This window comes from Chlorocebus sabaeus, chromosome 11, assembly GCF_047675955.1.
Source record: "Chlorocebus sabaeus isolate Y175 chromosome 11, mChlSab1.0.hap1, whole genome shotgun sequence".
In the NCBI taxonomy this organism is placed as follows: domain Eukaryota; kingdom Metazoa; phylum Chordata; class Mammalia; order Primates; family Cercopithecidae; genus Chlorocebus; species Chlorocebus sabaeus.
Window position 1 is genome coordinate 129331714 of NC_132914.1, and position 12476 is coordinate 129344189.

The 12476-nt window shown below is 47.9% G+C and overlaps 1 protein-coding gene across 16 annotated transcripts in view; it reads left to right on the top strand.

Annotated features, from left to right (window-relative positions):
• The window catches only part of LOC103239433 (putative EP400-like protein), a 52538-nt gene that overhangs the window by 10148 nt on the left and 29914 nt on the right, over positions 1 to 12476 (top strand). For 15 of the 16 annotated variants that reach the window (XR_005236635.2, XR_012094627.1, XR_012094628.1 and 12 more), the window contains one exon: positions 8906 to 10210. Coding sequence is in view for 9 of the 16 variants with exons in the window: in XM_037987061.2 (XP_037842989.2) it covers positions 8930 to 10210 (1281 nt within the window). In the remaining 7 variants the exon portion in view is untranslated. The remainder of the gene's footprint in view (positions 1 to 8905; positions 10211 to 12476) is intronic. The other variant, XM_073021258.1, reaches the window with a different exon arrangement.

The following is a 12476-nucleotide window of genomic DNA, read 5'->3' on the forward strand; positions in this document are numbered from 1 at the left end:
GCGCATTCCCTTTACCTCTTTTGTTTGGTTGTCCTGGTCTTTGCAAAAGATCTTGTTTTTCTCCCTTCCCCTCCCCTCTCCCCACTCCCCCTCTCCCACCTTCCTCTTCCCTCCCCTCCCCTCCCTCCCTTCCTTCCTTCCTTCCTTCCTTTCTTTCTTTCCATGGAGTCTCGCTCTGTCGCCCAGGCTGGAGTGCATTGGTGCTATCTCAGCCCACTGCAACCTCCGCCTCCCAGGTTCAAGCAATTCTTCTGCCTCAGCCTCCGGAGTAGCTGGGATTACAGGCATGTGCCACCATGCTGGGCTAATTTTTGTATTTTTAGTAGAGATGGGGTTTCACCATGTTGGCCAGGCTGGTCTTGAACTCCTGACCTCAAGTGATCCACCCACCTCAGCCTCCCAAAGTGCTAGGATCATAGACGTGAGCCACTGCGCCCGGCTTTGTTTTTTTTTCTATCCAACCTTTTAAAAAAACTTATTCAGCCTTTCTCTGCAGGACAGATCTTTTTCTTTTTTCTTTTCTTTTCTTTTTTTATTTTTTATTTTTGAGACAGAGTTTCGTTCTTGTTGACCAGGCTGGAGTACAGGTGGCCCAGTCTTGGCTTACCGCAACCTCCACCTCCCAGGTTCAAGTGATTCTCCTGCCTCAGCCTCCTGAGTAGCTGGGATTATAGGCATGCGCCACCATGCCTGGCTAATGTTTTGTATTTTTAGTAGAGATGGGGTTTCTCCCTGTTGGTCAGACTGATCTTGAACTTCTGACCTCAAGTGATCCACCCACCTCGGCCTCCCAGAATGCTGGGATTACAGGCATGAGCTACCTCACCTGGCCTTGTTTTTCTTTTTCTATCCAACCTATCTTTTAAAAAATTTTTTTCAGCCTTTCTCTTCAGGAAATATCTCTTTTTATATTTTAATTGGTTTACATTCTGTTAGTCTCATTCTCCCTACTAATCCTGTTCTAATAGTGAGACAGAATCATAGTTTTCAGACTCTCTATTGCCTCTTTGATTTTCTGAGCACACTTGATTCATAGAAATAAAGAGTTAAGTATAGTGAACCCCAAGTTTCTCTTCAAAGAATCAGTATGTCAGTCTGTTCAGCTTTCTTATTCTTTGATTCTCCATTTTAAAGTGTAACTTCCTGGTTCTCTTCACCCCCTTGCCTCTAGTTTCAGTAAACAACTTTCCCACCAGTCCCAATCAGTAGTTCATATCCGTTCCCCTGGTCACCCGCTCCGTCCTGACTCATCCCAGTCACCTGCTTTGACCTGAGTCACCCTTAGTTACCTGTTCCTAACCATCCTTCCTACCAACCTACTCACCCCGCCACTCCGGCTTGTACTCCCGCTCTTTTTAAAATAGCCAGTCGGAATTAGCTAAGACTGTGACCCTAGCCAATAGGGGAACGACACAGCAGTAGGGACTACCTGCGTCAGGGATAAGAACTCCTGCCCCTGCCCTGTCCAGGTGTGCTCTTGCCATTGTTCCATCTGCGAGGAGCATGCTTTCTGCAGAAAGTAAAAGCTGCCTTGCTGAGAAAATTAAATGTATGTTCGAGTGCTATTTCTTTGTGGCACCAGGGAACAAGCATTTTGCATTTCTAACAGTCCAGGCACCAGCCTTTAAAAAAAATAGATAAAATAGTCAATTAAAAATATAAATGCATATTTATCCACTATACTTTAAAAATAGCTTTATTTAGGTATAAGCTACCTACCATAAAATTCACTCACGTTAAGTGTACTCTTCGTTGAATCCTGGTAAGTATTCACCACATGGTTGCAGAGCAGCTTTTTAGGGTGTTTTCCTCACCCTAGGGGGCCCTTGCATCCCTTTGCCACCTTTCCCACCTCAGGCCTGGCCCCAGGCAAGCGCTGATCTGCTGTCATATAATTGGCCTTTTCTAGAATTCCTTATAATGGAATTAGGAACAGTGTCCTCTTTTGTGTCTGGCTTCTTTCACTTAACCTTTTTTTTAAGATTCATTTTTTTGCATGTATCACCAGTTCATTCCTTTTTATTGCTGAATGATACTCCAAATAGATTCCATTGTAGGGATAGATCATAATTTTCTTATCCATTTGCCTGTCAGTGGACATTTGGGTTGTTTCCAGTTTTTGATTCTCACAAATAAACCTAGGAGGAATACTCACTTATAAGACTTGGTATGGACACCTGCTGTCTCTTTTCTTGGGTAAGTACCTAGGAGTGGAATGGCTGGATTATATGGCAGGTGTTTACCTTTTTAAGAAATTGCCAAACTGTTTTCCAAAGTGTGTGGACCATTTTATATTCCCCCTAGTAGTATATGAAGGTTCCAGTTTCTCCACATCCTTAGCAGCCAGTATGATCGGTCTTGAGCCATCTTAGTAAGGCCTGTAGGAGTATCTCACTGTGGGTTTAATTTGCATTTCCCTAATCACTACTGATGTTGAACATCTTTTCATGTGCTTATTTTCTATCCGTTTTTCTTTGACAGTGTTTGTTGACATCTTTTGCCTGGTGAAATTAAAAAAAAAAAAAAACTGAGTTGGAGAATTCTAGATAGAAGTTCTGTATCAGATACGTGATTTGAAAATATTTTCTAGTCTGTGGTTATCTTAACAGTGTCTTTTCAGGAGCAGAAGTTTTAATTTTCATGAAGGTTAACTTACCAGTTTTTTCTTGTATGAATCATGCTGTTGAATCTGAAAAATCTTTGTCTAACCCAGAATTACAAAGATCACACACAAAGTTTTTTTTTTTTTCTATATTTCCTTCTAGGAAGTTTTTGGTTTTAGATTTCACATTTAGATCTACAATCCATTTTGAATTTTTTTTTTTGTCTGTTGTACAATAACGGATCAAAGTTCGTTTTCTTGCATATGGATATCCAACTGTTTCAGCATCATATTTGAAAACATTATCCGGGGCCGGGCGCGGTGGCTCAAGCCTGTAATCCCAGCACTTTGGGAGGCCGAGACGGGCGGATCACGAGGTCAGGAGATCGAGACTATCCTGGCTAACATGGTGAAACGCCGTCTCTACTAAAAATACAAAAAACTAGCCGGGCGAGGTGGCGGCGCCTGTAGTCCCAGCTACTCGGGAGGCTGAGGCAGGAGAATGGCGTGAACCTGGGAGGCAGAGCTTGCAGTGAGCTGAGATCCGGCCACTGCACTCCAGCCTGGGCGACAGAGCGAGACTCCGTCTCAAAAAAAAAAAAAAAAAGAAAACATTATCCTTCCTCCACTTTATGATCTTTCCTCTTTGTTGAAAATTTGTTTACCATGTATGTGTGAATCTATTTCTGGTGTTCTGTAACATCGTTCTATTTCCATGCTGTCTTAATTGCTATAGCTTTATACTACATGTTAAAGTCAGGAAATCTAAATATTTTTGTCTTTTTCATAATTTTGGCTCTGCTGGGTTCTTTGCATTTCCTTATGAACTTTAAAATCTGCTTCTCAATTTCTGTTAAAAGCCTCTTGGGGTTTTGATTGACATTACATTCAATTTTTAGATTAATTTTGGGAGAACTGACATATTAACAATACTGAATCTTCTGACTCATGAACACTGTTAATATCTTCAAAATTTTCTCCCTGCAGTGTTTTGTGGTTTTGGTGTACAGGTCTTGCACATCTGTCAGATTTATTCTTGAATATTTTATGTTTTTTGATATACTTTTTTTTTTTTTGAGATAGGGTCTCAGTCTGTCTCCCAGGCTGGAGTGCAGTGGTGTGAATATTGGCTCACTACAACCTCCGCCTCCCAGGTTCAAGTGATTCTCCTGCCTCAGCCTCCTGAGTAGCTGGGATTACAGGTGTGCGCCACCATGCCTGGCTAATTTTGTATTTTTAGTAGAGACGGGATTTTGCCAAGTTGACCAGGCTGGTCTCGAACTCCTGACCTCAAGTGATCCATTCGCCTCGGCCTCCCAAACTGCTGGGATTACAGGCATGAGCCACCACACCTGGCTGGTGATACACACTTTTAAATGACCAGATCTCATGAGAACTCACTGTTGCGACCAAGGGGGATGGTGTAACACCATGAGAAACTGCCCCCATAATCCAGTCACCTCCCATCTGGCCCTTCCTCCAACACTGGGGATTACAATTCGACTTGAGATTTGGTGGGGACACAGATCCAAGACATATTACATCCCTTCCTTGTTTCCATCTTAGAGGGGAAGCTTTCAGGCTTTTACCACTGAGTATCATATTAGCTGTTGTAGCCACTGAGATTCTTTATCAGGTTGAGGAAATTTTCTTCTTCCCAAGTTTACTGTATGGAACCAGATTTTCACCTTGGATCTGTCTTCCTTATTCCTAAAGTATGTCCTTCATTTCTTATACTGCACATCTGCTGGTGGTGAATTCTTCAGTTTTGTAAATTTGGAAAAATCTTTATTTTGTCTTTTTTCCTTTTTTATTCTGGAGACCAGAGTCTCACTCTGTCACTCAGGCTGGAGTGCAGTGGCCTGATCTTGGTTCACTACAACCTCCACCTCCCAGGGGTTCAAGCAATTCTGCCTCAGCCTCCCAAGTAGCTGGGATTACAGGCGTGTGCCACCATGCCTGGCTAATTTTTGTATTTTTAGTAGAGATGGGGTTTCGCCACGTTGGCCAGGCTGTTCTCAAACTCCTGACCTCAAGTGATCCGCCTGCTTCAGCCTCCCAAAGTGCTGGGATTCACTCTGATACACTAAGTTCACTCTAATACAGCGAATACGGCTGAACTGCTGGTTGGCCTTTGCCTCCTCCAGTGCATGTACTGAATATTGCTGACCAGCCTGCATGGCTCCAGAAGGGCTCCCCTCCCTTCTTCCTGCTGCAGCCTGATTGTGCCCCGTGAGTATTCTGAGCCCCTTTTCTGGTTTCAGGCCTGCGTCAGTGTAGGGTGACAGGAAGGGTCTCTGCTGCACTCTGCCTCAGGAAAAGCAGCATCTGTGGAGAATCTGAACTGAGGAGGAAGCCCTGCCCAGCATCCTGGGGGCTCCCAGGGATATCTGCTGCATGGAGACCACAGAAACCTGTGGTGGGCGGAGAGTTACAGTTTGGCTGTGTGTTAACCGCCCTCACATAGGCTCTACCAGCAGCCAAGGCGGTGTCTGGAGATGACTGTGTGTGTGCCTAGGGCACACAGGCACGGACACCGCCAGCCCTTTATGTTGTGATCAGGGCTGGCAGGAGGCTCTGACTACGGCTGTGGGAGGGGACGTATGCACTGTCCTCTTTCTGAGCGTTGCTCTGGTAGGAGTCCTGTCATCTGGGAGCAGTCATGGAAGAGGACCGCCCCCTCCTCCCAGGTACAAGCACAGGCTCCTCTGCACTCCGACTCGCTGTCCCCTCATCTGACCTCCCCAGAGCCCAGGCACTGCCTGCTAACCCCAGACCTTCTATGGTCCCCTTAGGACTCTTGCCCACCATTGGTCCTGCTGGCTGGCCCCGCCCAGGCTGGGCTTTCTCACAGGGGACCCAGCTGCCCTTCTGCCCCATGAGGAGTCACTGGCTCCCCCGGCCTCATCCCTTACTGCCGAGTGAGGGTTTGGTTCTTAGAGCCCCTTGTGTGTGAACATGTAAAGCTTGTGGCTGTGAGGTGTGTTTGGTAAGAACAGTGCACAGCTTTCACTAGATTCTCAGGAGGGCCAGTGGCCCCCTCTGTGTCAACAAGTTGAAGAGCCAGGGTCAGTCTGGCTGCCACTGAGGGCCAGGCTGCATCCTTGTGTGCCTGGGTGGCCTGACTGCAAGGAGAAGCCCTCGCTCAGTCCTGGACACACGGTGCGGATGATGTGGCGGGTCAGTCCCACAGGGCCGCCTCCTCTGTCTTAGGTTCTCAGCCTCAGCCGGTTCACGTTGAGGGCCAGAAGTTTCCTCACGGTGGGACCGTGCTGTGTGCTGCAGGATGGTTAGCGATCTCCAGGCCTTTCCCCACCGGATGCCAGGAGTGCTCCCACCCTTATCAGTTGTGACAACCAAAAATGCCTCCAGACATTGCCTGATGTCCCCTGTGGGCACAGTCTTCCGAAGTACAGAGCCACTGATCTACCTTATCTTAGAAAGAGACTATAGTCATTGCATTTCCATAGGAAAAAGTGTTCTGAGTTAGAAATAATGTACAAATAACTTTTTGCCTTGTGTCTTCTATACATCTTCTAATTATTATTTTACTAGATTACAGTCCCTCGTGCAAACTTTGCACACCTGGAAGAAGAGTTTACTAGTAAACAAAAGCACTTTTTTTTTTTTCTTTTGAGACAGAGTCTTACTCTGTCGCCAGGCTGGAGTGCAGTGGCGTGATCTCAGCTCACTGCAAGCTCCACCTCCCAGATTCAAGCAATTCTCCTGCCTCACCCTCCCGAGCAGCTGGGACTACAGGTGCACGCCACCACGCCCAGCTAATTTTTGTATTTTTAGCAGAGATGGGGTTTCACCATGTTGGCCAGATGGTCTCGATCTGTTGACCTCATGGATCCACCTGCCTCGGCCTCCCAAAGTGCTGGGATTACAGGCGTGAGCCACTGTGCCCGGCCAGGAAAAACACTTTTTAAAAAGATGCCTTTTTTCCCCTGTGGATATAAAAATACCACGTAGTAATTATAGAACATCTAGAAAGTACAAAAAAGTATAAAAAGGGAAAAAATCACTATAATCCACCTAACCCAGAGACCACCACCTGTGGGCATATTTTGAGTCTTTTTATTAAATCTTTCAAATTACATAATTTTGGATCTTGAATTTTTCCATTTAAAATCGAACATAAACAGTGTGTTTATCAAGCACTCTTTATAAACGGTTTTTCTGGCAGGCGTCGCTTCGTGCCTGCCTGGCTCGCCACACCTCGTGCTGGATGTGAGCTTGCACCGTTTTCACGTAAACACTGTCTACTGTGTCCCTGAGCATCAGGCATTAGGAGAGGCAGCTTCTGTAGTGGGTGGTATCTTTGCAGCTTTTTGAATGTTTCCCTTGAATTTCTATGTTGGTGATGATGGAAAAAACGTCAGGTCTGAGCCGTCCATAAAATGCATTTGTCTATCATACATGTCCTTCATTAAAAAACACGTGGCAGTTGGGGTCTACTGTCATGGTAGGAAGGTGGGAGCTGGACTGTCCTCCCAGCCCGGGTCAGGCCACACCTGGAGTGCCTCAGGTCCATTCTGTCCCCGTGTTTCCAGCCTGTCTCTGGAATGACTACTTCTGAAACAGATTCCCTTTGCGTTTTTCTACCAGGCAGTGTGCACTGAGTCCTTCAGGACAGATTAAATGCTGAAAACCATCAATCAAGTGTTCAGTCTTCATGCAGGATCGAATCTGTGGAACTGATGTTTTAGCACTGGGGTTGACAGTGTCCAAGTTCCAGATTCAGGGGCAGGCTCTGGACCTGTCCACGGTATTGGCCTATAGTGAGGCCCATGGGCCTCAGAACCCGTGTGCTTGGAGCTGAATGATGGCTCCACCACTTCATAGCTTGGCCCGATGTGGGCGAAAGATTACCTAGGTGCTAAGGCAAGAGACTAAAGGCACAAACTGTTTCAGTATAATAAAGAAAATAGTTAGAATAAGAATAGTCATAATACAAATTAGATATAGAGATGATCATGGACATTATCAATCATTAGCGTAAACATTATTAATCATTAGCCTTTAATATCACTCTGTCGTATTACTAATATAACCTAGGAATAACCGGCGGGTATAAGGTCAGGTGCTGAAGGGACACTGTGAGAAGTGACCTAGAAGGCAAGAGGTGAGCCTTCTGTCACGCCCACATAAGGGCCGCTTGAGGGCTCGTTGGTCGAGCGGTAACACCAGTGTCTGGGAAGGCACCTGTTACTTAACAGACCGCAAAAGGGAGTCTGCTTTCCTTGGAGGAGTCAGGAAACACTCTGCTCCACCAGCTCCTTGTGGAAGGCTGGATATTATCCAGGCCTGCGCGCAGTCATCTGGAGGCCTAAACCCCTCCGTGTGGTGCTGTGCTTTAATGGTCACGCTCCTTGTCCGCTCCTCCCGTATTCCTGGTTTCTCTTTGAAGTTTGTAGTAGATAGCGGTAGAAGAAATAGTGAAAATCTTAAAGTCTTTGATCTTTCTTATAAGTGCATAGAAGAAAACGCTAACATACGCTGCTTTCTGTCTCTGCTTCGGCTAAAAGGGAAGGGCCTCCTGTCTTGTAATCACGTGACTTGCTTCACCTTATCAATCACTTAGAAGATCTACCCTCCTTACCCTGCCCCCCTTGTCTTGTATGCAATAAATATCAGTGCGCCTAGCTGTTCGGGGCCATTACCGGTCTCCGTATCTTGATGGTAGTTGTCCCCTGGGCCCAGCTGTTTTCTCTTTTCTCTTTGTCTTGTGTCTTTATTTATTACAATCTCTCGTCTCCGCACACAGGGAGAACACCTGCTAAGCCCCGTAGGGCTGGACCCTGCAGCCCAGGGAGCTCATTGCTCGCTGCCTCAGTGTCTCTCTGTGGAAATGGTCTATCAATAGGAGTGACCCCACGGCAAGACTGTGAAAACTAAATGAGATCATGTAAGGGGCGTAGAGAACTGACCTTCGTGATCCTGAGCCACCGTCTGCCGCCCGCTGGAGATGCCCTGCTGTGCTGTGCTTCTCGCCCTTCTCCTCCCTCCCATGCTCTTCCTTGCCAGCACTTTCAGCCCCTTGCGGTAGAGTTGGATTAAGCAGGTATTAATACTTCAGTTCAAGAAAAGTGTGAAGCAGGGGAGCTCGCCAAGCATCTCTCGCGGAGCAGATATTCTGATCTGAGCCTTTGTTGCCCTGGGTAGCAGTCTGGTGCCTGGGGTTTGCTAGGCCTGCATTGGCCCCTCCTGAGCCACCTTTCCAGACACCTGTGCAGGCTCTGAAAGGCGCCGGGCATGGAGCTCGCCTCACTCAACTCTAACTTTTCTGCGTTTGTTTAGGGAGCATTTCCTGAAGACGTGGCCATGCAGCGCATCAGCAGCTCCCAGAGCGGCCAGCACCACGTCCAATGGCCCAGGGCCTGCCCCGGCACGGGCGAGGAGCAGCCAGCATGCTCCCAGCCACCCCCGCCCCTCACGCTGCCATCCCCCAGCCACCAACCGCAGCAGCTGATGGTGAGAGGGGGCCCTGCGGGTGGGCAGAACATGCATGTTGCCCTGCAGGGCATGGGCCCTGGGCTCGAGGGAATCCCACAGGTCACACTGGCCCCACTGACGCTCCCCAGCCCCACCTCTCCAGGCTTCCAGTTTGGCACTCAGCCATGGCAGTTTGAGCACGGGTCTCCATCATACATTCAGGTCACGTCCCCACTGTCCCAGCAGGTCCAGACCCAGAGCCCCACGCAGCCCGGCCCCGGGCCGGGGCAGGCCCTGCAGAATGTGCGTGCAGGTGCTCCTGGCCCTGGGCTGGGCCTCTGCAGCAGCAGCCCCACGGGGGGCTTCGTGGATGCCAGCGTGCTGGTGAGGCAGATCAGCTTGAGCCCATCCAGTGGCGGACACTTTGTGTTTCAGGATGGGCCAGGACTCACCCAGATCACCCAGGGAGCCCAGGTTCAGCTCCAGCACCCGGGTACGCCCATCACAGTCCGAGAGCGGAGACCCTCCCAGCCCCACACACAGTCAGGGGGCACCATCCACCACTTGGGACCCCAGAGCCCTGCAGCCGCGGGTGGGGCTGGCCTGCAGCCCCTGGCCAGCCCAAGCCACATCACCACGGCTAACTTGCCACCACAGATCAGCAGCATCATCCAGGGCCAGCTGGTCCAGCAGCAGCAGGTGCTGCAGGGGCCGCCGCTGTCCCGGCCCCTGGGCTTCAAGAGGACGCCCGGCGTGCTGCTCCCCGGGGCTGGGGGCGCAGCGGGGTTTGGGATGACGTCCCCACCACCCACCAGCCCTTCCAGGACTGCCGTGCCCCCAGGCCTTTCCAGCCTCCCACTCACGTCTGTGGGGAACGTGGGAGTGAAGAAGGCTCCCAAGAAGTTAGAGGAGATTCCCCCAGCCTCTCCGGAGATGGTGCAGATGAGGAAGCAGTGCCTGGACTATCATTACCAGGAGATGCAGGCTCTGAAGGAGGTCTTCAAGGAGTATTTGATTGAACTGTTTTTCTTGCAACACTTTCAAGGGAACATGATGGATTTCTTAGCTTTCAAAGAGAGACTGTATGGACCATTACAAGCATATCTTAGGCAGAATGATTTGGACATTGAAGAGGAGGAGGAGGAGCACTTTGAAGTCATTAATGATGAGGTAACAGTTCTCTGTTTTGGTGCTTGTCATGGGAAGCACAGCTCAGGGCTTATGCTGCGTGCAGGTGCAATGCAGAGCTTACCATCTCAGAGCATGCGTTCTGAGCACTTCACTTTGTGAAGTGCAGTTCACTTTGTGAACACACTGTGGCCGTGAATAGTGGTTTAAAGTCTCTCACAGGCTCCCCACGTTTACAGAGGGTGGTTCTGGGGATCCTGGCATCTGGCTGAACCCCCGGCAGCCCCCCTCTCCGGTGGTGGTTCAGGCACCTCTGTGGCAGGTGCTCACGGGGACAGCATCCTGGCACCTTTCTTAGAATGTCACCACATTTGCCTGCTCCTAAACGGTTGTGCTGTGCAAGGTGAGAACCTCCAGAGTCCACCCTTGCCAGCCGCCTGCAGTCAGGGCTGGATGGGCTCAAAGCCAAGGTTCCAAGGTTCCTGAACACATCTCAATGTCAAGAGTTTCTGAACAAGTACAGCTCTAACTTAGACTCAGAATACACAGAGCAAAAGTGTATAGAATTTCATTTTCTTTCTTTCTTTTTTTTTTTTTTTGTGTGTGTGACAAAGTCTCGCTCTGTCGCCCAGTCTGGAGTGCAGTGGTGCGATCTCAGCTCACTGCAACCTATGCCTCCCGGGTTCAAGCAATTCTCGTGCCTCAGCCTCCCGAATAGCTGGGATCACAGGCATGTGCCACCACGCTTGGCTGATGTTTTGTATTTTCAGTAGAGATGGGGTTTTACCATGTTGGCCAGGCTGGTCTTGAACTCCTGGCCTCAAGTGATCAGCCCACCTCGGCCTCCCAAAGTGCTGGGATTACAGGCGTGAGCCACCATGTGTGGCCTATCTATAGAGTTTCAAGGGAACAGTTTTTGTGTTTTGTGTGTGTGTGTGTGTTTTTTTTTTTTTGAGATGGAGTCTCACACTGTCACCCAGGCTGGAGTGCAGTGGCATGATCTCGGCTCACTGCAACTTCCACCTCCCTGGTTCAAGCAATTCTCCTACCTCAGCCTCCCAAGTAGCTGGGATTACAGGCATCCGCCACCATGCCTGGCTAATTTTTTGTATTTTTAGTAGAGACGGGGTTTTACTGTGTTGGCCAGGCTCATCTCGAACTCCTGACTTTGTGATCTATCCACCTTGGCCTCCTAGGGAGCAGTTTTTAAATCCACAATTGTATGAGGAATTACTAGCTTTTTTCTCGGAAGACAATAAATAAATAAAATAATTATAAGTATGTAGAATGTGAACTATTCAAATTAACAATACAAATTAGCCTGTTTAAGTGTATAACACACATGTATATGTATGTGTGTGTAAAAACTTTCAACAAAGAATAATTTTTTTAGAGTATACATGGAGACTATTTGTAAATTGACCCCCAAGGGGATCCTCAATAAAATTTATAAAATTAATTTCATATGAACTATCCTCTTCCTATAATGCAACAAAATCAGAAAGCAATTATTTTAAACATTTACTATGTTTGGAAACTAGGAAACTTGCCCATAAGGTATTCATAGGTTGAGGAGAATATCTTCATGGAAGTGTCTTAAAGCACACCACAGCTGAGGTACCACAGCCTACAGATCTTGTGGGATCAGCTGAAGGTCTCCTTAGAAAGGTCATTATGGCATTCAGTTAAGAAATACTGAAGATAAGCAGTCTAACAGCTTTGATAGTCACATGAAGAGTAAGTTAATCGTTGTATTAAAGTTCACTTCTAAATGGTAGAAATAAGTTTTTATAGAACCTGACTGGCATCTTAGGAATTTATGTTTATGATCATTTTATAGTAAAATATTGGAAGTGTACTAACATTTTGATTTCTCGTGACTATTTTCCTCTGTGTAATATCGCTCACATTCCAGCTGCTTGTTTTTTGTTTTTTTTTTTTTTGAGACGGAGTCTCACTCTGTCGCCCAGGCTAGAGTGCAGTGGCCGGATCTCAGCTCACTGCAAGCTCCGCCTCCCGGGTTCACGCCATTCTCCTGCCTCAGCCTCCCGAGTAGCTGGGACTACAGGCGCCCGCCACCACGCCCGGCTCATTTTTTGTGTTTTTAGTAGAGACGGGGTTTCACCGTGTTAGCCAGGATGGTCTCGATCTCCTGACCTCGTGATCCGCCCATCTCGGCCTCCCAAAGTGCTGGGATTACAGGCTTGAGCCACCACGCCCGGCCAGCTGCTTGTTGTGTATTTAGGTTGACTCTACTAACATGATCCCTGTTACCAAACTTCATTAGCACTATAAAATATTATTTAAA